The following is a 27,269-nucleotide window of genomic DNA, read 5'->3' as shown; positions in this document are numbered from 1 at the left end:
AGTTACAATGGGATATAAATGTAAGGCAGGGTTTCGATTTAAAATTTTGATTTTTGTATTTTTAGTTACATGGTCTGTGTTCTATGCTTTCAGAATTAATTCATGGACATTACCTATTTTTTATATATGGAAAATAAGAGGTATAACATAAATATCTTTCGCCCTAATAAAACGTTGCTTTGTTTCCTTCTCTTCAGTTTCCTCCTGCTTATACAGGCATATCTGAGGTGAATCAGCCTGCTGAATTGATGCCCCAGTTTTCTACAATTGAGTATGTGATACAGGTAACTTCTCTGTTGCGTATTTAATGAATGGTGTTAAATATTGAGTTTCTCTTCGTCTTCTGTGTCCCTGGACAATTTAAAACTATGAGGGCAGATGGATCCTAAACACTTGGTCATGGTGTGTGTGCACTCATTGGCATTACTTACAATCTTGATAGAAGGCTAGAAAAGGGGTCACTGGTTGTGTTCAGCACCTGTCCCCCATAGCTTTCTCCAGCTCTGTTAAGGTTACTCCATCTTGTAGTCAAGCTTAAAAACTTTAGGTTCATCCTTGACTTGTCTTTCTTGTACATTCCATATCCAATCCACGAGGAAATCCCATTGGGTCTATATTCAGAATCTATCCACAGTCCAACCACTTCTTTCTCCCCCACTTTTTTCCTGGGCCAGCCATCGCCTCTTGCTTGAATTACTGGGCAGTCTCTTAACCCTTCTCCCTAATTTCACCCTTTCCCACTTACAGTTTATTCTTAACCCAAAAGCCAGAGTAACTCTTTAAAAACATGTCATGTTGTTTCTGTGTTCGGAAACCTCCAATGGTGAAAATGACTCCCTTTTACCCTGAGTGAGAGAGAGTCTTCAAAACTCTTTGTGGACTAGCTCTGTATTATCACTCAGACCTCAACTTGTTTTAGTGTCCTCGTTTAGCCACATGGGTCTCATGACTTTATTTGGACATGCCAGGAATGCTCCTGCCTGTGGGCCTTTGCTCTAGGCTGGAATTCTCTTTCCCCTATGTCTGTATTGCTCCTTCCCTCTCCTCTGGGTTTTTGCTCTAATGTTACTTTCTTATTGAGGCTTCCCTGATCTCTTATGTAATACTGGAACCTGCCCCCTACCTCTACTCCTGGCATCCCCCTACTCTTTCCATCCAGAAAATCAGCTCCTTAAGGTAGGCAAAGATCTTTGTTCTTTTGGTTCACTGATATATCCCAGGACCTGGAACAGTGTCTGGCACATGGAAGGCATTCAGAAATGTAGAGGGTTACCAGGGTGGCTCAGTCGGTTAACTGTCTGACTTTGGCTCAGGTCATGATCTTACGGTTTGTGCATTCGGGCCCCGCGTCGGGCCCACTTGAGATCTTCTGTCCCCCTCTCTCTGCCCCTCCCCTACTTGTGCTCTCTTAAGAATAAAACATTTGAAAATATGTAGAATAAATCGTTGGATACAAATAGTTTTTACATTTAGTTTGTTTTAATAGAACCTGTCATTTAACGAAGTGAGTAGAAGTTAGTTAGATGTCCATATTTCCTGACAGTAAATATAGACGAGACTTATTACTTACATACCTGATCTGCTTTGAAAAGAGCTGGTTATGTCTGTTTGTATACTGATCATCACACTGTGTTTCTTTGCGTAAAGAGAGGTGCTCCATCCCCTCTGATCTTCCTCTATGTGGTTGACACGTGCCTGGAAGAAGATGACCTTCAAGCACTCAAAGAATCCCTGCAGATGTCCCTGAGTCTCCTTCCTCCAGATGCTCTGGTGGGTTTGATCACGTTTGGGAGGATGGTGCAGGTTCACGAGCTCAGCTGTGAAGGAATCTCCAAAAGTTATGTCTTCCGAGGGACCAAGGATTTAACCGCAAAGCAAATACAGGTTTGTGCCTTGTTTGTACACAAGCAGGAGCAAGGAGATTTCTTAAAAAGTAGTTGGTTATTCAATCTAGTGTTGTGGGAAATGAGTCCTTTTGGTTTTTGTAGGATATGCTGGGCCTCACCAAGCCTGCCATGCCTATGCAGCAAGCAAGACCTGGTCAACCACAGGAGCACCCTTTCGTTTCAAGCAGGTGAGCTACCAACATAGAATGTTGCACACACAGTAGTGGGCGTGCTGGGCATTCCACTGAAGGGAGGGAAGAAAAATGTTAGAACTTCTGTTTTCTTGTTTTTAGACAAAAAAAAAATGATTAAGCCTAACCAGTATTTAATGTTTAATGACTTGTATAACATGTTAGTATATATTTGAAACTAATAACTAAATTGTGTGGTTACACATACATATATATACCCACGTGTGTGTGTGGTAGATTTGTTCAGAATGTTTTTCCTCTTAGTGTTGTATCGTCACAAAGGTTTTGAGACCACTGTACTCGAGCCTTCCCCTCCTCTTATGCATGGCTATTGTCTTTTTTGAGTCTTAAATAAAACAACAGGTTTCTGTGGGGTGTCCTCAAGCAAACCTAGGACCAGGCACTTATTTTCCTCAGCCCATTGACTCCCTGGGCTGCCTATGGCCGGCAACAGTCAGCAAACATGATAAAATTCATTGTCTGACATTCTGGGGACAGCCACTTACTGTGGTAAGAAACCAGTGCTTCTCTGTGTTTACTCTGAAGGCTCAAGAGAAACACTTGAGAATCACTTTAAAGTGGATCTTTAGGGCCACCTGGGTGGCTCAGTCAGTTGAGCATCCGACTGTCGATTTCAGCTCAGGTCATGATCTAATAATGGTTCATGGGATCGAGCCCCATGTTGGGCTCTGCACTGACAGCATGGAACCTGCTTGGGATTCTCTGTGTCCCTGTCTCTCTGCTTCTCCCTTGCTTGTGTGTACATAATTTCTCTCTTTCTCTCAAAATAAATAAATACACTTAAATAAAGTAGATCTTTAGAATGATGAAGGTGGTCCATGTACATGAACTGTGCATGGATTGAATTCACGTTAGACCTGTCTTTAGGATTTCTTTGCTGCTTAAAATGTAATTAAAACTGATATTTAAAATCATTTTTTCCCATACTATACATACATACACACACACACACACACACACACACATATACACACATATATATATATATACACACACACACATATATATAAATTGCTCTGTATTCAGTTTTAAATTGTTTCCCTGGCTAAAATTGCTTTGAAGAAATAAAATTGTAAGTTTTTTCTACTGTGAGTAATTATTTTGCAGAGCTGTGACTGTGTGTCACCTAGAGCTAAAAACCAGAGTACTTATTAAACCAGGATTAATGTGTCCATTGAAAATCATGCAGATTTCTGCAGCCCATTCACAAGATTGACATGAACCTCACTGATCTCCTTGGGGAGCTGCAGAGGGACCCATGGCCTGTGACTCAGGGGAAGAGACCTTTGCGATCCACTGGTGTTGCTTTGTCCATTGCCGTTGGCCTGTTGGAGGTAACTCAGAATTTACCAGGGCACCTCAAGTTGTGTTTGCTAGCCTTGTTTGAAAATCATTTGTGACCTGAGTCAACTGACTTAGAAAGCACTTCAGTTGTTATTACTATCCACAATGAAGGAGCCCCGTGATGATTTGAAAATATCAGAAGTTTGCATGAGAAACACGAGGCCATTAGGGCAATGGCAGGTGCTCACAGTGAATTAAAAAAAAGTGTATGAAGCCCTTAGGCTGGAAAACACAAGGCTGCTTCTGTGCATTATCATCTGTGTTATTTTGTACTGTCAACAGTGTTCAGCACAGCTGATGAGAACTGTTTGGAGTATTCTTTAGAGAAATGGAAGCATACTTGGGGTGGGCGGTATGTTTCTAAAATATTGCCATTTACTGTTTTAGGGCACTTTTCCAAACACGGGAGCCAGGATTATGTTGTTTACTGGAGGTCCCCCCACCCAAGGGCCCGGCATGGTAGTTGGAGATGAACTAAAGGTTCCTATTCGTTCCTGGCATGATATTGAGAAAGATAATGCACGTTTCATGAAAAAGGCGACCAAGGTAGGTGCTCTTGAACACAGGCTGTAATTCTGGTATCCTGGTGCTGGATCTAGGTTGCTCTGGAGTGACAGCTGCTTTGCTGAGACCATGCTTTGTGGTCAGCAAGTTGATCTTGATGAGATGACCTCCCAGATACTGGCTGTTGTTAAATTATTGCCCCAGTTCTGAGTCCTTACTTAGAGTGGGTGGTGTTAAAACTGCTAAACGTGTTTTGAGATTGAAAACTGTATGTTTGATTTAATTTGGATGTCATAAAGAAAACTATCTCCATATTCCTAAGTTCGGTTACATCCCTTTGGTATAGTAAGGCATACCTAGTGAATAACATTGCTCTTTCCTAAACATAATTTTTCTCTCTTCACAGCACTACGAGATGCTTGCCAACCGAACTGCTACAAATGGTCACTGCATTGATATTTACGCTTGTGCCCTTGATCAGACAGGACTTCTGGAGATGAAGTGTTGTGCAAATCTTACTGGGTATGTTGACAATAAATACCTGGGAAAGGCAAGTATGTGTGTTTTAAGGAAAGAGAAATGAGTGGTGGAACTATAGGATGTGCGTGGCTGACTTAAATAAGCTTTCAGAAAGCTCCAGGCTGTGGTATCAGTGGCAAGGAGCATGATGGACACGGAGCACATGCTCAGCCTGAGGGTGCGTGGTGGGGCATGCTTAGAGCCTATGTCTGTATTGTGTGAACCGGTCATGGTGTAGAGCATAGTTCTCAGAGCGTGATAGGGCCTCGCCAGCAACCTTCAGGGCTCCCGGGGACTGAGTAGAAGTGCACTTCCTCAGGTCTCACCCCAGATTTCCTGAATCAGACTATGAGGCTGCAGCCCAATAGTCAGCTTTTACACGTTTACCAGGGACTCTGGTGCACAGAAAGCCTGAGAACTGCTCATGTGCACCAATGATCTGAAGCTGGCTGCATGCTAGAATCTCCTGGGAACTTTAAAAACTACTCTTGCTTTGAGTCTTGTCCCTCAGAAATTCTGATTTAATTAGCATGGGGTATGACCCAGGCATCAGCATTTCTTAAACTCTCCTGGGTGTTTCTAATGTGAAGCAGGGTTTAAGAACCACGGTGTGGACCCTTAATGCTCAAAGTGTGGCTGAGCACAGGCAGTATCAGCCTCACATGAGAGCTTGCAAGAAATGTAATATCTTGAGCCATACCCTAGACCTTTTGTATCAAAACCTGCATTTGAATAAGTTTCCAGGTGATTTGCTCAGAGCAGTTTGAGAAGTACTGGCATAGACCTGTGGCGTGTTTCTGAGATTCTGCATTTCTAACAAGCTCCCAGCAATGCTGCTGGTCTTCACTGAGCAAAGAAGGGGCACGTAGAAGGTTGAACTCATCACCGAAGCTGTCCCAGAGAGCAGCAGATTTGTTAGGTGACCAGGTCCCAAATGACACTGACATAGCTATACCAGTGAACTGCATTTAGTAGGATGAATTCCTACTGGTATCCTACAAGAGCTCTTATCTTAGAACATCCATCGAAAAGCTTTACTGTGACCATCCCGAGTTCATACGCCTGTGTGTGTGTGTGTGTACGCGCGCGCGCGTGTGTCTCCAGTGGAGAGGGACCATCACTTCCATCAGATTCTCAGCGAGGTCCTTGATTCCTGAATGACTTGGTGTTTAGGTCGTATAACCTCTTACACAAATATGGTATCAGGGAAACATGTTAGCAGTGACATTAGTCTCAGAGGTTTTAGTTGTGGCTCAAGGTGAGCCAACCATTTGGGAGGACTTCCAGCAAAGGCAAGGTAGGTAGGCTGTGTTACAGGAATTGATTGTCTTCAGAGACAATCTGAGCATTTTCAGTTTAAAAGGGATGTACAGATGAGCTGGGGCAGTTCAAAGATGAGCAGTAAGAGTGGCGGAGAGTACTGTGTCATAATGAGTCATAATGTGTCATAATGAGAGCGATTAAAGGATCTAGAAAAGATACCACTGAAGACAGATGGGGCATAAGATCTATATTGAACAATCGACTGCCTCTCCTGCGGAGAGGGTATCAGATTTGTTTGTTACATGTGTGACCAAAGGGGAAAACTAGAACCAGTGTTAGAAGCTGCTGGGAAATACAATTTGAGCCAGTATGAAGACAGACCGTATTAACGGTCAGTACTGTCCGTGCCTGGAATGGACTACCTGTGGAGGGTGTGGCCTCCTATGCTGGAGGAGTTTAAGTCTAATAGGGGTAATAATAACCTGGAAGGGTTGTGTGAGTCAGGATTAGGTTTGTGTGAGTGCAACAGAAGTAGACACTGGAAATAGGCAGCCAGGGCTGGGATATTAGTTTCATTATCCCTGGGGCTGAGGCCCTTCCTGTGCTGTTCCACCACCTTTCTGTGCTACCTGAGGTTTAGGATGGTAACCGGGCTCTTGCTGTGTTATAGCAGCAGGAAGGAGGAGGGGTCCAAGGAAGATATGTGTCTTCCCATGAGAAGGCCCTCCACAAATCACAAAGGCTACCTCCAACAAACAAAGCTGAGTTACACAGCCACATGCAAGGCAGGCTGGGAAATGTAGCCTTTTTTTTTTTTCTCTCAGGAAACCATGGATCCCATGGCTAAGGAGGGTGAGAAGGGTGGACTGTATAGGGCCAAAGAGCCATCTCTGTTCCTGGAGGGGTCAGGCACTCTGAGATAGCTGGACCAGATGATCTTGTGTCCTGCTCAATTCTGAAATCCTATTGGGTGATCAATGACTAGATGCATAACTTGGCATCAGGTGGTGCTTATCTGCCCAAATACATGAACTGCTGAAATTTTGAATAGTATTTTCCTCTAACTTCAAGAAGGGATACATATAGGTATTCATACACTAGAGATAATTTACATACAGGCAAAGATTCAATGTTTTGAGGCAGTGAATTAACCTGAAAAGGATTTCCTGCAGCCTGGGTATTTCCCCTGTCAGAGGAGAGTAAATGAGGGGAGCTGGACACATTTCCTCAGTAGATGACCCATTAAACCTGTGGGTTTACCAATGAAGGGTTCTTCTGTTTTCTTCTTCTTTTGAAATAATTATGGATTCATAAGAAATTGCAAAAATATTACAGAGAGGTCTGTCCATGCTCTTCCATTTAGCAACTCCAGTGGTTGTGTCTTAATAGAAATATAGCACAGTATCACAACCAGGGATTGACATTGTGTGATAGAATGAACTATATCATAGAGTCTGCTTGGACTTTGAGTTTGTACAGGCACTCATTTTTGTAACATGTGGGGGTGTATAGTATGAGGTTGTATCATCTGTAGATTTGTGTGACCACCTCTGTGGGACAGATTTAGAACTGTTCTAAGGAGTCCTATCTTTGATATTTTGAAAATAGTGTCTTTCCTAAGTACAAATTGAACTTGCTGTTTCCCATTTAAGTTAGTAGCACCTTCACAGACATGGGGTTTTTTTCTTTCTTTAAATTACTGTTTGTGAACACCGTGGAAGCGTCTGAGTGGCTTTCAGTCATCCTAAATGTTCACTTTCTTCTTTCTTTCCTAGAGGCCACATGGTGATGGGAGACTCTTTCAACACCTCTCTCTTCAAGCAGACTTTCCAGAGAATTTTTACTAAAGATTTCAACGGAGATTTTCGCATGGCGTTTGGTGCTACTTTGGAAGTGAAGGTATGATAACTTTCTAAAATTTTAACGGAAGAAGAGTGTTGTTACTTATTTAGTAGTCAGATTTGTAGAAGCCTCACCTTGCTGGACACAGACATCAAAAAGTAAATTAAAAGGTTCCCAGCAAAATAGTTGAACAAGGTATATTGATTCTATTACTGTGCTTCTTGAGGGTGACCTGTATATTTACTACTGTTTTATGCAAAGAGGTGTCTGATTCCCCTGCAGGCTCTGCTTGGTCCTGCTCTAGGACAGCAGGCCTGAGAAGTGGCGGCAGGCTGAGCACAGAGGCTGCCACGTGGTGTTGAGCACCCCCTGGCCGTTGGTATGGGCCACCACATTCACAAAGCCATGTTTATATTTAGTGGCTGTCTGCAGACTAACCAGAGCGCTCGGAAATAGTGCAGTAGTGGGAGTTTGGGTCCTTCTTTTTCTTGTAGGGACTGAAAACCCTACACACTTCATTCTGAGTTGTTGAGAAAACATTAGAAGGGGCTGCTACGTGATACAATTGGGATTATTACTTTGAGAATTAGAGATAAACTTTAAATAATCTCAAATGTTTGAGGTTTTTTTTTTTTTTTTTTTTTTGAGCTGAAGAGAGGTAGACTTTAATGAATTGAGATTTAAAAATCTAAGTATGTTGGCCATGTAGTTATGTTGGAGTTCATGAATTAAGCACTTTATTTATTTATTTGCTTATTTATTTATTTTTTACATTTATTTTTGAGAGACAGAGAGAGACAGAGCACAAGCAGGGGAGGGGCAGAGAGAGAAGCAGACACAGAATCCGAAGCAGGCTCCAGGCTCCGAGCTGTCAGCACAGAGCCTGACACGGGGCTCGAACTCACAAACTGTGAGATCATGACCAGAGCTAAAGTCAGATGCTCAACCAACTAAGCCACCCAGGTGCCCCTTGAATTAAGCATTTTTAAAGCAACATACAACAGTATATCCACTGATCACAGATTATAAATAATTACGGCTAAGTACTTGGGATTGGAAAGAAATGTATTTTTGGCGGAATTATTTTCTTCTATGTGTACAATAATTTCAAAGGTGAAAAAGTTCAAAATGCTGCATCATCTTTGGAACAAAGTTAATGCAGTTTCTAAAGGAGGATTTTATTCGTTTTTATCCGATTACAGTGGTCACAGAAAAGTTTGTAAGAGAATAATCCACGTAGGATTTCTTCTCACTGGAATGATAATGCTACCATATTTTTCCTGTAAGTTTTAGCTGTGTCTTTCGTGAGAGGATGGCTCTCAATGAATTTTAACTTTATGCTGTCTTGTATTTCCATTTTAGACCTCTCGGGAGCTGAAGGTTGCAGGAGCCATTGGTCCTTGTGTGTCTCTGAATGTGAAAGGACCATGTGTGTCAGAAAATGTAAGGAAAACTCCATTGTTCTCACCCCCTCTGCCCCAGGATTTAATTCATTAGAAATGTCAGTGGGGCGACCTTATGTCACTTGTTGGGATGTGTCTGTGTCTGTGGTGAGGGGAGAAGGGCCAATTCTTTACTGATGACCACAACTCTGAGAGGTGGTGTCTTTTCTGTCTGTCCTTCCATCTATCTAAAGGGTCAGAGAGGAGAAAACTGAGGCTCGAGAGGTCAAGTATCTTGTTCTCTGGGTCAGAACTGATATGGAGGAGCTAGAGCCTAGGTTCCCCTAACCCCACTGTCCTTGTTTGGGTCTCTGTGACAATGAGCCACAAGGTATTCTGTGTAGCAAGGCAGGCATTCAGCTGAAGCCTTCAGGTATAAAGCTTTGTGTGTTGCCTTAGAGGTGATACCTTTGTCTCACTTCTCAGAGACCATCTTGAGCTGGTTGGGCATGAATGACACTGTTGTACATGCAGACAGGTATGTTCTTTGGGTAACACATTTTGAGAATATGTGAACAAACTTAAGTTAACCCACTAGATGGTGAGGTGGCTTTGCTGGTGGCTCACTTCCTCTGCTTATACTTTAGCTGCTAGGAGACAGACCGTTGGGTGCAGTGAGGCCCCTCCAGAGTGGTTCTGGGCTGGAATTGTCATAGTTACGTCCTTCCTTTGATGTCCTCTTCAATGAGGACACGCTGGACTCTGTAGAGCCAGATGTGGATACAAGGGTGCACATTTACCCCTGCTATCTTATGGCCTGGACAAGGTACTTAATCACTCTGGGATTTAACGTCTTTATCTAGGAAGTGGAGATAGTAATAGTACCTGTTGGGAGGGCTAAATGAGTAAGTTCAGGTCAAACGTGCAGAACAGCCCCTGGCACAATGGAAGCCCACATAGATTTCATCTTTCTCATCCTCATTTTTTTTTTTTTTTAACATTTATTTTTGAGAGAGACAGAGCATGAGCAGGGGAGGGGCAGAGAGAGAGGGAGACACAGAATCCAAAGCAGGTTCCAGGCTCTGAGCTGTCAGCATGGAGCCCGGTGCAGGACTTGAACCCACAAATTGCAAGATCATGACCTGAGCCAAAGTCTGATGCTTAACCGACTGAGCCACCCAGGTGCCCCTTACATCCTCACTTTTATCTTCATCATCAGTGAATATTCATTTAGTGACTACTTTGGTTTTGGTTTTTTTTTGTTTTTTGTTTCAAGTTTTTACTTAAATTCTAGTTAGTTAACATACAATGTACTATTGGTTTCAAGAGTAGAATTTAGTGATTCATCACTTAACACAACACTCGGTGTTCATCACAGCAAGTGCCCTCCTTAATGCCCATCGCCCATTTAGCCCATCCCCTGCCCACCTCCCTCCATCAACCTTCAGTTTGTTTTCTAAATTCCACCAATGAGTGAAATCATATGGTATTTGTCTTTCTCTGACAGACTTATTTTTGCTTAATATAATGCTTACTGACTACTTTGGTTAATGTTTTGTTGAAGTTGCCGGAGGCAAGGTGATTTGAGAGAATATTCCTATAATCCCCTGGGCGAGGCAGGTTGCTGCCCTAAAGCCCATCTGAGGAGTCACTCATTATCCCAGTGTATGAAAGGACTTATACCCCTAATTCCTGGGAGGGCTTTGGAAGGTTACCCTGTTCCAAAATATTTTCCATAGACTTAAAATCTCCTTAGAAGATAATTTTATGAATCAGTGGAAGCTTATTAGCTGTTCTAGGAACCGGTAGGAATTCAACGATGAGGTTTTGGGAAGGGGGTGGAGGATGCAAAGAGGGGGAGATAGAATTCAACATACAGAGAAGCTTAGGGAAGTGGGAAAGAGTCCTGTATACCCACCATTTACAGTCAGTAATTGTTAACATTTTGTCTTAATTCTGTCCTCTATTTTTGCAATATTTGCTTTGTCTATCTGATTATTATCTATTGGCCATATTTACTTTATCATACTTCTTCAGAACCTTTAAAAACAAGTTGCAGGTGTCATGACACTTACTCTTTTGGTGTGTATCTTCTAAAATTAAGGATGTTCTCCTACCATGACATATCAAACCTAAGAAAATGATAATTTGCTAATATCAGCTGTATTTAGTCATATTCTTTCCCTAATTTTTCCCTAAATGCCCTTCATAGCTGTTTCTTCCACACGCTAACCAGTATTGCATCTAGCATTATGTATCCTTAGTCTTTTTAAGTCTGGAATGGTCTTTCTGTTCTTTGAGGTTTTTTTGCTTGTTTGATGACATCGATTTGTTGAAGAGACAGTGCCAAGTGCCCATCTCTTCTGCAATAGAGTACCACACATTCTCAGTGTATTTGATTGTTTCCTTGTGGTGGCCGTGAACTGGTTTCTGTCCTCTCTGTATTTTCTGTAAAGTGAAAGATTAGTGATTAGATTCAGGTTAGACCATTTTGTCCACCACAGTTCCTGGGTAATCTTATACCTCATGCGTGTTTCTTCAAGAAACACTTCTGTCTGGTCTTCTGTGTTAGTGGTGCTGAGTTACACAGTGTGGTGAAGGTGATGACTGCCCCACATCTTTCTGTTATAAGGGCACATTTCCTTTTAGTCGTTAGCAGTAAATCTGTTGAATGAGATTGTGGCAAAATGTGAATATCTTGCTTGCCAACAGCCTTTTACCTAATGGTTTTAACATCCATTGATTATCCTTACTTGAATCATTATGTTTCATTGGAGATTATCAAATAGTGATTTCCTAATTTTATCTTCATACTTACTCTGGTAAATGCAAGGTAAATGCTTACATACGGAATTTGTGTATTAGTGAGAAAATGTACTTCTGGGGCTCTGGAGGGTTTGTGGCCCACTCAGGCATTGGTGCTGATAGAAGAGGGAAGATTTTCTTTTTGTCTACCCATCTTGATTTCATTGGCTTGGGCCCTGCAAACAAGACTGGCAAAGGACAGGTTTCATAATAGAATAAATTAACGCACACATTACACGTAAACACATTGCATGTATGTACTCAGTAGGGAGTAAATCAAAGGGATGGTTAGAATTTGGGATTATGTGGTATCTTAACAAAAGAACAGTAAATCTGTAGAAAAGTGATAAGATACAGGAAAGGCACTTTGAGCCTCTAGGGCTGGCACAGTGTGGAAGGTAGATAGATGGAGGGAGCTAATGGAAGAGAAGGAGGGTTGGTCTTAGCATGTTTCTTGTATAGATTCGTCTTATGCCCTCTCTGGGCTGATAAGCATCTAGAGTTGTCTTTGATGATTGATAATCATCCTGCCCTTAGTAGGTGGAGGGCAGAGAGTTTTCTTATGTCTGTTTTTTCAAACTACCTTCAGCTTAAAATAACCCTTATGTCAGAGTGGTGTATTTTGCAATGGCATACTCTGAATCCCTCGAATTGAAACTTTAAGTTTCACATATTAAAACTTGAGTTGTGGTATGGGAAGATTCGGGAGAAAGGATTAGCAAGCCAAGAAAGGGAGGCATGCAATCTTCTTTTGCTTCTTTGCCATATTCCCTCGGTGTGGCCCTTCACTTTCCAACAGATATTCCCTGCTTCTATTAGAAAAGGCCACTAAAAGGGAAGGTGACATGTACAAATCCATCCATCTCACCAGCTTGCTTTGGAAATACTGATGAAACAGAGCCCTCTCTTCTCTCTACCTTAGAACTGCTCTGTGATTTCACCTAAGAATGTTCCCTTCACCCTCTGACTGTCTCTTTCCTGAGATTGCTGGTTCTTTGGCCAGGTACAAAGACTCCTGGCATAGCTTTGTAGAGGCCACAGTGGTATCGGCTCTACTTACCTAACAGTGTACCATCTGGGTGCAGTGTACAATTCAGAGTCATACAAAAGAAATATGACCCTCTCGATGCATACTCATGTTACTTCCTAAAAAGCACAGTATTCTGGGGTGCCTGGGTGGCTCACATGGTTAAGTGTCCAACTTTTGATTTTGGCTCAGGTCATGAGGGATCAAGCCCCACGTCAGGCTCTGTACCAACAGCACAGAGCCTGCTTGGGATTCTCTCTCTTCCTCTCTCTCTGCCCCTCTCCTGCTTGTTCTCTCTCTCTCATAAATAAACTTAAAAAAAAAAAAAAAACTTGGCATCTACTATTCTGCATTTTGATGAAGTATGTTAAAACATATATTTACTGAATGATAAGAATGTATGTTGCAGAATCTAGTGATCTTGGTTGACAATTCTAGGTATTTTTGACACCTGCAGCCTTTTCTTGTAGATGTCCTGATTAAAACAGCAACACTCTTCACATTTCAGTGAACTTCATTTATCATTGGGAGTCCTTCAGCTAGTCAATAAAAAGCAGGCTTCATACCACTAAAATCTAAATTCTCTTACAAAGATTTATATGTAGTTTTTGCATAAAGGAACTGGATTCAAAATTAATAATTAATAGTTAATATCCTGTAACTATTTCTTGTTCTAATAATAATGGTGAAACTTTCGAGCTAACTTTCAAGATAATTCTAACTGTGGCTTCTTTCAGCTAACTTCAGTGTTACATACTCTGTGTGTGTGTGTGTGTGTGTGTGTGTGTGTGTGTGTGTGTGTGTGTGTGTGTGTGTAGAGGGAGAAAGAGCTATCTTGGTGATATAATGGAAATTGGTCCAAGTTCTAATATAAAAAGCTTAATTTTAGAGGCCTGTAATAAATCTTAAACTTTATTCTGGCTTATTATTGTACTTTTTTTTAGTTAAATTTAAATTTTCATTTGGAATGAAATCTTTCAAGTAGCCTACCATTCTTAGAGTCCGTATTTGTCATCAGCAGTTAACCACAGGAGTAGCTTTTTGTTTTTATTTTTAATTCCTCTTCTTACCCCAGGAGCTTGGTGTTGGTGGCACGAGTCAGTGGAAAATCTGTGGCATGGATCCCACATCTACACTTGGCATCTACTTTGAAGTAGTCAATCAAGTGAGTTGGATTTCTTCATGAGTATTCATGTCTCTTGGTGTTGTGTTTTCTGGTTTATTTATTTTGAGAGAGTATGTGGGGGGGGGGGGGCGGGCAGAGAGAGAGGAATCCCAAGCATGCTCTGCACTGTCAGCACAGAGCCCAACATGGGGCTTGATCTCACCAACTGTGAGATCATGACCTAAGCTGTAATTGAGTTGGACACTTAGCTGACTGAGCCACCTAGGAATCCCTGTGTGTTCTGATTTATTACAGACTGGTGGCCTCTAGCTTCTTTCTCTGAAGACTGATGTTTCTTTGGGCTTGTGTTTGCCTGACATCTGTCTGGCACGACCCTTTTTTTCCTTTCAGGGTTTGGTCAGAGTCAGACAGCAGATTGCTTTCATCACTTAAATTGTTGAACTGATAAGTTCATCAGAAGGGGAATAGCTTTTACCAGCCATCATAATGTTGGTGAATTTTTGAGTATGTCAGTTTTTCCCCATTATTTTATTTAGAAAAATTCAAATGTACAGAAAAATGAAAAGAATTGCAGAGTGAATACCTGTACAATTACAGGTATCCTCACCCACCACTTTGATTCTATAGTTCTATAGTTCCCGTTTTACCTTATTTTACTTTGCTTTAAGACAAATTCCTGTCGTGTCTTTCATCCCTAAACACTTCAGCATGCATATCAGTAACTTGAGTTTAATATTTACTTGAATTTGGTTGTTTGGGTTTTTTTTTGTTTTTTTTTTTGAGGCAAAAGCTGTGTACAGTGACATGCCCAGATTTTAAATGTACCGTTCAGAGTGCGTCGAGAACCTTACTGTCACCACTGTGTTAGTTGTTTTAGGAAGAGCACAGTGGGCTCTGTGACCATGTGTGTTTGAGTCATGCCTGTAACAGTAACCAGGTGTGTGGCCTATCATCTGCAGCACAACGCCCCGATCCCCCAAGGAGGCAGAGGCGCCATCCAGTTTGTCACTCAGTATCAACACTCCAGCACCCAGAGGCGCATCCGCGTGACCACCATTGCCCGAAAGTGAGCATCCTGGTTTCCTTTCTGTGGAACCACCAGTGCTTTTCTTTTGAAGAGATCATTTAACATCTGTTAGTTTATCTTAATAGTTCCATTGAATGGTTCTCACCAGTCTCACAGACTCATTTGATTAGAGAAGGAGGAGGAGGAAGAGATATTGCGGGCTAACCTAGTTAGGCCTGCAGACACTTGCCTAGAAGAATCCTCTTTCAGTAGGAATAAATTCATTAAAAATTAATTTTCATTTAATGACCCGTAAATACATCCTCCTTGTAAAAGATTCAAGCAGCTCATAACTGTATAAAGAATGGGTCTCTGCCCACTCTCCCCAGAGGTGAAATGCTATTACTACACCGGTATTTATCTTCACAGTCCTGTTTCTGTGCAGTTGTGTCGTGTGTGTGTATTATATGGACAGATGGCTCCTTATATTAGTATACTTACAAACTTTTCTCAATAATGTATCAAGGACGTCTTCCACGTCAACACATATGACCTCCTCACTGGTTGTAATGGCTGCACAGCATTGCATGGTTTGAATGGGATGTACCACTCCTCTCTTCAAGGAATTTCAGGTCCTACCTTCCTTCCAACAGTGCTGCATTCATGGGTTTAGGTCTTTGTGTATATGAGTATTTCTTTCCAGCCCCTTCATAGAAGTAGAATTTTGTATCCTGTAAAACTGTCCTAAGAAGTTAATTTGTATTCTCCCTAATACTCTAAGGAGAGTCCTGTATTCTCATTAATAATTAATATTATTGATCTCTAACATGCTAATATAGAGCAGTTTGCCACTTTTATATGTATTTTAAAATACATATTTATTAATTTTTCACATGTTTATTAATGGGTTGAGCACTTTTGATGTTTACTGGCCATATATATTTCTTTTGTGATAGCCTTTGCCCATTTTGTAAAACCTGTTTCTTTTTCTTGTTCATTAATTTACAGGGACTCTATGTATTCTGGATATGATTATTGTTTGTTGTTCATATCTGTTCCTGGTCTGTCTATTGTCTTTCAGTTTTGTTCATAATGTCTTTATTTGTTTAGAAAACTTTTGTATACATGCTAATTCTTTCTACCATGGGTATGATGCTGGAAAGTCATCTTGTATATTTGTAAACATATAGATTTTTGCAAGATTGACCTAGAGTAAGGAACTGGAGACTTAGGCACCTTTTGGGTATCTACTTTCATGATAACTTATGGCACATTGGGAAGTTCTGCGTAATTTTTCCTCTGCACTTACATCCTTCAGAGATCACATGAGGGCAAATGAGAATGTATGTAAAACTCCTGTGATTCCTTACTGAGTTCTAATCTATGTTGCCTTAGATGAAGTAACAGGACTTAGGTTTCTTTATCTTGACGGAAAGCTGGCTTTCTGGTCTCTCCTGAATATAAGCATGGCACTAATTCTGGAATTGTCAGTTGGGCAGATGCACAAAGCCAGCTCAGGCACATAGAAGCAGCATTTGACCAGGAGGCTGCAGCAGTCTTGATGGCTCGGCTGGGGGTGTTCCGTGCAGAGTCAGAGGAAGGGCCTGATGTGCTCCGGTGGCTAGACCGACAGCTCATTCGACTGGTAAGTTGGGCACCGTGGCACCAGGTTCAGTCTTAGTCTCTGCTCTACATTGAGAAAAGAAAGCTGATGCTTAAACCTGTCATTTCATACAGTTAGTCAACAAGAATTTTCTGTTGCTTACCTTAAGCCAAACACATTTACAAGTACCTTTTCCCCTCAAGGGCTTACATTATAGTTGGGAAGGAATGACATGCATGCACAGGACATTTGGCGAAAGATGCAAATCTGTGTACCCAAAGAGTTGATTTAGAGGAGTCCCTGTGGAAGCTGTAGTTCTATTTTTTCCCTCCAGGTGTGGGTGATATTTTTCAGCAGTAGGTGTCTGTGGCCCATTGAATGTAGAAATGCCTCATGTGTTGTTCTGGGTCTAATCAGGATAAATCACACAGTAATTTAAGCAGGGAAAGTTTTACTTAAAAATTACTGTCACAGGGCACCTGGGTAGCTCAGTCAGTTGAGTGTCCAATCCTTGATTTTGGCTGAGGTCATGATCTCAGGGTCATGAGACTGATTCCCACATCAGGCTCCACACAGCACGTGGAGCCTGTTTGAGAGTCTCTGCCCTTCCCCTGCTCGTGCATATGCACACTCACTCTCTCTCTTAAAAAAAAAAAAAAAAAAAAAAAAAAAAGATTGGGGCACCTGGGTGGCTCAGTTTGTTAAGTGATGTACTCTTGATTTCAGCTCAGGTCATGATCTCATGGTTCATGGGTTCAAGCCCCACATTGGGCTCTTTGCTGACAGCGCAGAGCCTGCTTGGGATTCTCTCTCTCCCTCTCTCTCTGCCCCTCCCCTGCTCTCTCTCTCTCTCTCTTTCTCTCTCTCTCTCTCTCTCTCTCTCTCAAATAAATAAAACTTAAATGAGTTTCATTGATGAGCAAACAATAGAAGAAAATTAAAAAAAGACTCACGACAGAGGCTTTGAATAATGAGGGATTGGCTAGTAGTAAGAAGCAAAGAGCAGTCTAAAGAATATAGGAAGAGCAAATGTGTAGCAGCCATTTCTTCTAGGCTCAGGTAGATCCCCCAAGGAAGGACCCTCTACTTCCCAGGGCTGATCTAGGTGGGAGGGCACAGCCTTGGCTCACTGAGTCTCTCTTGGCAAGGAAGTTGCCCTAGTGTCATGGCAGAGGAGCTTGACAGAAATTCACCCTCTGGAATTGGATGATGAAAGTCTACCCTTGGGGTGCCAAGGAAAACTCTTCATAAGGAAGTGTCTCACCAGAGGCACACGGGGTATACAGAGGTAGCTGCTGGCTCCAAGAGCTCAGCACTGGGGAAGCCACAGGCACTCCGGCTGAGTGAGCATCCTGGAACCCTGAAACATCCTTGCCTCCAGCACACTCTACTGACAGCTTAACATCATGACAACTGGCACAGGAAAAATATTCAAAGGGCCCAAGCCCTTTTCACAACAGGCAAGAGTAAATTTGGAGCTACAAAGCAGTAAGTCGGTAATTGACATAGGCTTACTGTTATGGAAATTCACAGCACGGATTCATGATCAAACACCTATTTAACTTTATTCAGATGTGTGTGTGCCCTTGCTGTCCCATGGAACCATTTTTTCAGGGAATGTCAACATTTGAAACAATTTGAAAATTGAGCAGAAGGTCCGGGTAGTTGGCAAGGTGAGCCTTGGGGAAAGGGGAAAGTGAGCTTTGAATCAGGTTTTCTTAAAACGAGCAGGGTAACAGATGAGAAGTCAGGGCCAAGCATGGACAAGCCTGTGGGACATAGCTGTGCATTTCAGCTTTTGCTGGGGACCTGGAGAGACCTCATGAGGCCAGGTTGTACGTTGGGGAAAAGCAGTGAAAGTGCTGCTTAATTGTAGAATGCTTCATTTTATTTATGATTTTTTTAATATATATTTTTTTACTTTAGAGAGTGAGCAGGGGAGAGGAGCAAAGGGGGAAAGAGAGAGAGAGAGAGAGAGAGAGAGAGAGAGAGAGAGAGAGAGAGAATCTTAAGCAGGCTCCACGCTTAGCACAGAGCCCAGTGCAGGGCTTGATCTCACAATCCTGGGATTGCGACCTGAGCCAAAATCGAGAGTTGGACGCTCAACCAACTGAGCTACCCAGGCACCTCTATGAATTTATTTTAATTTTAATTATTGAAGTGTGGTTTACATACAATGTAATTTTGGGTTCAGGTGCACTACATAGTGATTCAACAATTCTGTTGGATGCCTTGATTTTAAAGTGAAGTCACTGCCTTAATGTTGCGGGTAGATTCCTAAGCAGGGGAGTGCCATGAGCATGACGCTTGTGTTTACATCTACCATTACCATATGAGATAAACTACAGGGTGAAAGGCTGCTGTTATGGAGACCAGTGGAGGATTCTGGAGGTTCAAGGGAGCTGAGACTAGAGTGTGGTAGGACAGTTAGAGGGTAGGGAAAGTTTGGAATCAGGATGTATGTCGAAAGAAAAATTGATAAAATACGGTCACACTATTTATGGAATCAAAAACCAAAAAATCGACATTGACTTAGGTTTCAAGTGTGGGTGACTGTAAGGATGAGGGAGGGGTAGAAGGGGTGGAAAATTTTTTTTTAATGTTTATATTTATTTTTGAGATAGAGACAGCACTAGCAGAGGAGGGGCAGAGAGAGAGAGAGGGAGACACAGAATCTGAAGCAGGCTCTAGGCTCTGAGGTGTCAGCAGAGAGCCTGACGCGTGGCTCGAACTCATCAACCTTGAGATCATGACCTGAGCCAAAGTCAGACACTCAACTGACTGAGCCACCCAAGCGCCCTCCCCCCCAATTTTTTTTTTAGTGTACTAAATAGTTCAATTGATTTTACACATGAACTTGTGAAAATACGTCCGAGGGAAGCCATCCTGCATTTGGGTGCCCCTAACAGGCAGCACTAGATGTCGGGGTGGATTTAGATGACATCAGTCTGTTACTTATAGCTGAAGTAGTGAGGATGGGAGCAAGGGCCAAGGACTAGCCTCCAAAGAACCCACAGTTAGGAGGTAGGGAGATGAGGGGCCATGGAACAAGCCAGAGAAGGATCAGTTGGGGAGAATGAGAAATAAGAAAGTGCTGTGTTAGCAACTGGAGGAGAATTTCACGAGGTTTGGGGGAGCCACTTGGCCTGTGCTACTGGGGAGTCCAGGAAGGTGAGAGCCATACAAGGTCATCAGACTTGGTAGGAGAGGTAACTGTCAGAGATAATCTTTCCTTCAGTGGTGGAAGGTCCAGTTCTCTAGTGGCCAGAAGAGAGGTGCAAAACAAAGAGGAAATAAAGGCTGGAAGAGAAAATATTGTTCAGAAATTTGCCTTTGAAAAAAGGAAGAAAATTGAGGTGTAGAGTGATGCAACATCAAAGCTTATCTATTATTGCCAGTTTTTGGTGCACTTTGGGTTTTTTCCTATGGGAGAGGGCCTGAGAGAGTGCCTCGAGCCTCTGACCGGTCCAGGTAATCCTCTGGCAGCATTGCTTGGGAGCCCCGGGAGCTGGTAAGAAATGCAGGACGTCTCCACATCTGCCGAATCAGAATCTGTGTTTAACAACACCCTGTTGCTGGGTTGGCCCGACCATGCTTGGGAAGTGCTGGTCTGGGACTCTAAGTCAGAATTGAAATTGGAACATAGCTGTCCTACTGCAGGCATTTTTCCAGGTGACACTAACTTGGCTTTTCTCTCTCTTTTTTTCCTTTTTGCTGTTCCCTTTCAACAGTGTCAGAAATTTGGACAGTATAACAAAGAAGACCCCACTTCTTTTAGGTTATCAGATTCCTTCTCTCTGTATCCTCAGGTAAGTAATAGGTGTTTTTTAAGTAACTGTAGAAGAATAAATTGTGATCGAAATAAAATACGCTGCAAAAATTTTTTTTTTTTTACTCAGGCTCCGCACTGAGATTCTCTTTCTCTCTCCTCCAGTTGTGTGTGTGCTCGCTCGCTCGCTCGCTCTCTCTCTCTCTCAAAAAAAAAATTTTTTTTTTGGAAATAAGACTCACTGCTCTCAGGCTAAAGTGAAGACTCAGTGTGTTTTGAGACTGTGTCTATAGGTGATGAAGGTTATTCTGTTCAGTTCTCTGTGTCTGTGTGAGACCGTGTCTCAACCCTACGGAAGACACGATGACATATGCAGGAAGAAGAGATGTATGTAAACCTCCATGAAAAGGCAAAACAGGGTTGTTGCTGAAGGCCACAACAAAACCTTTTAATTCGAAACAGTGCTGGGTAGACAGCTTTCTCAGCAGCAAATCAAGAAAATGCAGCACATGTGAAGACGAGTATAACAAAATGGGACCAGAAATAATGACAAATATTTAATGATAAGTCTGTAGTGACTCTGCTACATTATACCCAGGAAACAGCAGTAATAACAGCTCCTGTAAATAACTGCACTGTGCCCGAACCAGGCACTTGGGAGCCGTTGGACAGGGAAAGGAGGGAGAGAAGTGGGCAGAGCTTGAAGCCGCTGTCAGGGATCTGTGTATTTACCCTTTCTGAACCCCCATCCTCATCTGTAAATGAGGAAACTAGAGCTTGGCCCTGTAGGTGCTGTGAGGATGCTAGGCCGAGGTGGATGGAGTGTTCACCTCAGGGCCAGGTGCTCTCTAAGTGCTTGTTGGTGGGTGTGAGCCCGCTCCACAGCTGGGGCCCAGGACTCTCAGGTGGCGTCTTTGCAGTTCAGCTTTCCCTGAACCAGAAGCAATCCCAACCCTTCCCTTCCCTTCCCTTCCCCTCCCCTCCCCTCCCCTCCCCTCCCCTCCCCTCCCCTCCCCTCCCCTCCCCTCCCCTCCCCTCCCCTCCCCTTCCTTCCCATTCCTTTCCCTCCCCTCCCCTTCCTTCCCCTCCCCTTCCCTCCCCTCCCCTTCCTTTCCCTCCCCTTCCTTTCCCTCCCCTTCCTTTCCCTCCCCTCCCCTTCCTTTCCCTCCCCTCCCCTTCCTTTCCCTCCCCTTCCTTTCCCTCCCCTTCCTTTCCCTCCCCTCTTTCCCCTCCCCTCTTTCCCCTCCCCTCTTTCCCTTCTCTCCCCTCCCCGCCCCTTCCCTCCCCTTCCTTCCCCTCCTCCCCTTCCCTCCCCTTCCTTACCCTCCCCTCCCCTTCCATCATTTTCTTAAGAATTAGTAGAGAGTAGAGGTTAGAGTGGGAGAGAGCCAAAGCATAAGAGACTGTTAAAAACTGAGAACAAACTGAGGGTTGATGGGGGGTGGGAGGGAGGGCAGGGTGGGTGATGGGTATTGAGGAGGGAACCTTTTGGGATGAGCACTGGGTGTTGTATGGAAACCAATTTGACAGTAAATTTCATATATTAAAAAAGAAAAAAATAAAAAAAAAAAAAAGAAAAAGGGTGTTCCATGAAAAAAAGAGCTAGTTCATTCAGCTCAGAAATCAATTGCATAAGTGCTTTTCCTCAAGACAACTGGTGTCCCTTGGTAGGCAGCAGAGGTGCTGTGTGGATACTCCTAATTCTTCAAACAGATCTGAGTCATAAAAGAGATGTACTCAAGGGTTGATATTTAATAAAGTTTAGAAATTGATTGCTTAAAAAAAAAAAAAAAAAAAGAATTAGTAGAGAGTAGAAAACTTCCATTTTTTAATAAATTTGTGAGCACTTATATATGCACATAGGTGTTATTCTTTCAATTACTCAATTTGGAAAGTGGTCACAGTTTTCAGTTGTGAACTTGTACAGCTTGGACTCTCAGGATTAGAAGGGAACCTTAGAGATCACTTCACTTGACCCCCGGCCCAGGGCAGGGTTCCGTGGTCCCTAACATGTGGGCCTCTGCCCTGTGCTGGAACAGCTGAGGCTGTACAGTGTTGTGGAAGGAGCCCTGGACCTGCCAGAGTCAGAGTGGAGTTCTGGCACTGGTTCTGCTGCTGCCGATTCTGGGTGAGGTCCTGAACCCCCTCCTCAGAAGGATGTTGATACCTCCTCAGAAGGAAGGAGTGGGTCTGGAGAAGTGGTTTGCAATCTCTTTGAAGCCGTGGAATCCTTTTTTCGAGAGGACCCCCTTAAAAGACAGCACGTAAAGCAGATAGACTTGCAGCTGCTTTGGTTGTGCCCACGCACCACCCTCACCCACTGGGTGCTGCCACAGCACCCTCCACCCCCCCCCCCCCCAACCCGTACCCTAAGGATCTGCTAGGACTGAAGAGCACAGTTTGAAAACCACTGAATGAGGTGGTTTCCAAGATTCCTCCAGTTGTGGCATCTAGGTTAGAAGTCAAGCCCAGTCTTTGGAACCCGATGCCTGGAATAGAGTGGCTCTGCCCCTCAGTGCGAGTGGCCATGGGCAAGTTGCCTATCCCATAGTTTGCTCACCCGTAAACTAGGGAAGGTAAGAGAACCTACTTCGTGGGCTTATTGGAAAGATGAAATCATTTTTGTCAGCTGCTTTGTGCCTTGCACATGAGATACATTGAATATCAGCCATGATTATTAGGAATCTATGATTCAATATTTGGAATTTCAGGAAACTTTATACTTCTCAGTATAGCTCGTCTGGCACCTCATTAGATTGAGCTAAAACTCTGCCGTCCACCTTCTGATCCTCATGGTAAAGAGCGTAACTCTCCAGCCTCATCTCTTGTCCTTCCCTCTCTCTTATCCTTCTCTCTCCTATACCCCTCACTCCATCCTGAGTCCTGAGCTCTCCACCTACTTAACTGCTGCTGCAGCTGGAGTCCCCTTCCTCTGGCCTCCTCATGCACGACTTTCAGACCCCCGTGGCTTGGGAAATCTGCTTCCCCTCCATTCCCACCCCATCCTACTAGTACTTTCTTGTATTGTGCTCACAATTTTTGACTGTGGCTTCCCTGAGTGTGCCTTTTCCCCACTGCACTGTGGCCTCTCTAGACGTTCTGTCTTGCAACCTGGCCCAGTGACTTCAGAAATAAATGCTGCTTTGCCTTTTCCTTTACATGTGGAAGCGTTGACATACCCACAGGGTCCCTCCCCCTTTCTCAAGAATAATGTTTATTTCTAATTGAGGTGAAAAACACATAACATAAAATATACCATCTTAACGATTTTTAAGTGTGTAGTTCAGTAGTTTCAAGTATATTCACATTGTTATGCAACAGATTTCCAGAACTTTTTTATCCTGCAAAACTGAAACTCTGTACTTTTTAAACAGATTCCCATTTCCCTGTTCCCCCAATCCTTGGTAATACCATGTACTTTCTGTTCACATGAACCCAGAAGCCTTGTCTTAAAGTCTGGCTTCTCTTTCAGAGATCAAAGGCAAGTCCACTATCTGGGGTTTCTAAGAAAGTTACAGCTGTATGCATTTACCTTTTTTTTTTTTTTTTTTTGGTAAATGCAGTTCATGTTCCATCTTAGAAGATCTCCATTTCTCCAAGTGTTTAACAACAGTCCTGACGAGTCATCGTATTACAGACACCATTTTGCCCGACAGGACCTAACTCAGTCCCTCATCATGATCCAGCCCATTCTGTACTCCTACTCGTTCCACGGGCCACCAGAGGTGAGGTTTTACGTGAATGCTTTTCTCAGAGTTGGAATCACCTAGTATGGGTTGTTTCTTTTCTAGCACATTTACTCTTAGAACAAAGCTATAAAAAAAGAAAACTTTGAGTCTTAGTAGTAATTTAACATTATTTCTGAGTATTAAAAAATACACATAGAAAAAAGTCACAGGGCATACAAAGAAAGCTATTATCTGTGGAAGGCAGGATTACATGTTAAAAAAAATACGTAAGTATTTTTTTTCCAATGTGTTCATATACTTTGACCCAGTAAATCTATGTCTTGTGCCTGAAGGAAATCCTTCTAAATACAGAAAAAGCTTTGTTCAAAGAAATAGTCAAATGAACTGTTATGATAGATTAGAAAACAATCCACGTGTTTAATAGTAGGAAAATAAGTAATCTAAGAAATGTTTACAAAGTTTATGTAATGTGATAAAATATTAAAGTGTTACATGAAGGGGCTCCTGGCTAGCTCAGTCAGTAGAAAATGTGACCCTTTATCTCAAGGTCATGAATTTGAGCTCTGTGTTGGGCATAGAAATTATTTAAAAATGTAAAAAGGGGGGAAAAAAAACAAGAAAAAAATACAAGTATCACATTTAATAATTTAAAAAAGGGTGGGCATCAGACTGGCTCAGTCAGAAGAGCATCTGACTCTTGATCTCGAGGTCGTGAGTTCAAGCCTCTTATTGGGTTTAGAGGTTACTAAAAGATATACATTAAAGAAAAAAAACTTAAAAACAAAAGTTACGTGAAAAAATAGAAACTTTTATAAATTATATTTTTCAGCATACGAAAATTAAATAATGTGAAAATAAATTACAAACGCTTGTTGTACTTGAGTACAAATTTTCTAATTTTCCTTAATGAGTATGTTACTTTTATTCCTGAAATAGAAATCATAATAAAATGTATTTTGTAGTAAACTTTTAAAACTTGTATTAAAAGCTGGTTTTTTTTCATATAGGCAATCACTGTTCTCAGTCATCTACAGCAGATTTGAGAGACTATGTCTCTGATGTGTTTCTGACACAAAACTGAGAATGTTTGGAATTAATTCTGGTTGCTGGAGCAAAAGATGTTCTTAATCTCTCTTCCCAGTTGATGAGGGATTATTTGGAGCCTGTTTCTTCTACAAAATTGATACTTCGAATTGCTGAGTCAGGGAGCAGGAAGGAGTTTCCTTAAAGATGAGAAAAAATGGGGAGAATCACCCTGCCAGGTGCCATTTGTAAGCAGCCTTGTAGCTGTGAAATGGACACCCCAGGTGTGGGGTTGGAGTGGTTGCCATGTGGGAACAGGGAAGACCAACGCTGTCCCTCTCCCTTTTTCTTCAGCCAGTACTCTTGGACAGCAGCAGCATTCTAGCTGACAGAATTTTGCTGATGGATACTTTCTTCCAAATCGTCATTTACCTTGGTGAGGTAAGAAGATGTTAATTTCTTTCCTTACTATTGTTTTGGCTTTCTTTTTATTAATTTAGGTTTCAGTGGCATTTGAAATAATTCAGGCTTGGGGCGCCTGGGTGGCGTAGTTGGTTAAGCGTCCGACTTCAGCCAGGTCACGATCTCGCGGTCTGTGAGTTCGAGCCCCGCGTCAGGCTCTGGGCTGATGGCTCGGAGCCTGGAGCCTGTTTCCGACTCTGTGTCTCCCTCTCTCTCTGCCCCTCCCTCGTTCATGCTCTGTCTCTCTCTGTCCCAAAAATAAATAAAAAACGTTGAAAAAAAAATTTAAAAAAAAAAAAAAAAAAAAAAAAAAGAAATAATTCAGGCTTAAAAGACCCACTGTTTATTATAATGAGTATAGCAGTTTTCATTCTATTGAATAAAATATTTCTTCAAGTCCCTGAGGGGTATTTGTATGTTTGGTAATTTTTAATTTTATTTGCTCTAAGTAAATCTCAGGTGGTCCTTTTAAATCACTATAACTTACTGCTTTTTGAGTTGTCAGGCAAGGTCACTTTACTTTTCCTCAGTCAGCTTTTCACTCACACTGCTATCCTTTCGGAGTTATGTTAGAGTCATTAATAAACAATAAGTTTGGGACCAAAGTTTTTCTTTGATGAAATAACACTGGGGGCAGCTGGCAGGCTCAGTGGGTAGAGCATGCGTCTCTTGATCTTGGGGTTGCGAGTTTGAGCCCCAAATTGTGTGTGGAGATTACTTAAAATCTTTAAAAAAAAAAAAAAGTGGCATGCTGATCCTTCCACTGGGTCTGTGGAGCCCAAGGATGACTGTAGATGGCTTTCAGGGGAGTCTCTTTCTTTCTCAACGGGATTTCCTGAGAAAATGAATGGCTCCTCTGAAGAAAATCCTTTCACTGAGCATTATGTTCATTGACATATTTTTTTCCTTCTGTCCATTCTTTACCTTCAATAAATTGTTTTGGTGTTTGACATGACTTCCTAGTGTCTTTACATTAGATGTGATTTCAGATGTCCTGCAGTTATACGTTGTGTTTCAGAATTCCTGTAGTAACTTCAATGATTAGTTTCTTGATTTTAATATGCATACTTTTATGGTGTTTAGCTTTTTTTAGCATATTAATGCTCACTCTGCTGGCCGCTTGCCCACAGACACTAGGTTTCAGTAATGGTCCTAGACCCAGGGCCATTGGGTGACCAACTGCTGCTCCCACTGGTCCTACAGAAGCAGTAATCATGACTAGGTTTCTAGCCTTCAGCTCTCCCCTTACAGATGTTTCTGACCACAACCCCTGTCCTGTCCATTCATATGTTTATTGAGCACCTTCTGTTGCATGCAAGTGATGGGTTCTAAAGACGAAGATAATGACATAGGTCTCACTCTCCAAAAGCCCCAAGTCTGCTGGTTGTGGGTGTTCTGATTAACTCTTGGACCCAAACCAACTTATGGGCATTTCCTTTATGCCAGCAGTCAGTCAGAAATTAAGACCTGGAAGGGGCACCTGTGGGTATGTTGGTTAAGCATCTGACTCTTGATCTCGAATCAGGTCATGATCTCATGGTTTGTGAGATCAGGCCCTGAATCGGGCTCTGTGCTGACTGTGCAGTCTGCTTGGGATTCTCTCTCTCTTCTCTGCCCCTCCCCTGCACTTGTTTGAACTCTCACTCACACGCGCACTTTATAAATACATACATAACATACATACATATATACATACATACATACATACATACATACATACAAATTAAGACCTGGAAAATGTTATTGGAAACTCTGAGAAGAAGGGAGAACAGGCTGCAGAAGGAAGCATCTAAAGAGAATCCTCTCC

General features: G+C 42.4%; 1 protein-coding gene across 2 annotated transcripts in view; it reads left to right on the top strand.

The window, feature by feature from the left end:
* SEC23B (SEC23 homolog B, COPII component) overlaps window positions 1-27,269 on the top strand; it is a 46,103-nt gene that overhangs the window by 8,848 nt on the left and 9,986 nt on the right. For both annotated transcript variants that reach the window (XM_060611310.3, XM_060611303.3), the window contains exons 4-17: window positions 198-284; window positions 1,648-1,884; window positions 1,989-2,074; window positions 3,288-3,432; window positions 3,830-3,988; window positions 4,353-4,468; window positions 7,504-7,627; window positions 8,933-9,013; window positions 13,860-13,949; window positions 14,870-14,976; window positions 16,408-16,561; window positions 20,251-20,328; window positions 23,852-24,013; window positions 25,355-25,441. In XM_060611310.3, the coding sequence (XP_060467293.1) occupies window positions 198-284; window positions 1,648-1,884; window positions 1,989-2,074; window positions 3,288-3,432; window positions 3,830-3,988; window positions 4,353-4,468; window positions 7,504-7,627; window positions 8,933-9,013; window positions 13,860-13,949; window positions 14,870-14,976; window positions 16,408-16,561; window positions 20,251-20,328; window positions 23,852-24,013; window positions 25,355-25,441 (1,713 nt within the window). The remainder of the gene's footprint in view (window positions 1-197; window positions 285-1,647; window positions 1,885-1,988; window positions 2,075-3,287; window positions 3,433-3,829; window positions 3,989-4,352; window positions 4,469-7,503; window positions 7,628-8,932; window positions 9,014-13,859; window positions 13,950-14,869; window positions 14,977-16,407; window positions 16,562-20,250; window positions 20,329-23,851; window positions 24,014-25,354; window positions 25,442-27,269) is intronic.

Source organism: Panthera onca, chromosome A3, assembly GCF_046562875.1.
Source record: "Panthera onca isolate mPanOnc1 chromosome A3, mPanOnc1 haplotype 2, whole genome shotgun sequence".
NCBI classification, from domain to species: Eukaryota; Metazoa; Chordata; class Mammalia; order Carnivora; family Felidae; genus Panthera; species Panthera onca.
The sequence above is the reverse complement of the archived record's forward strand: the minus strand, read 5'-3'. Positions and strand labels throughout refer to the sequence as shown.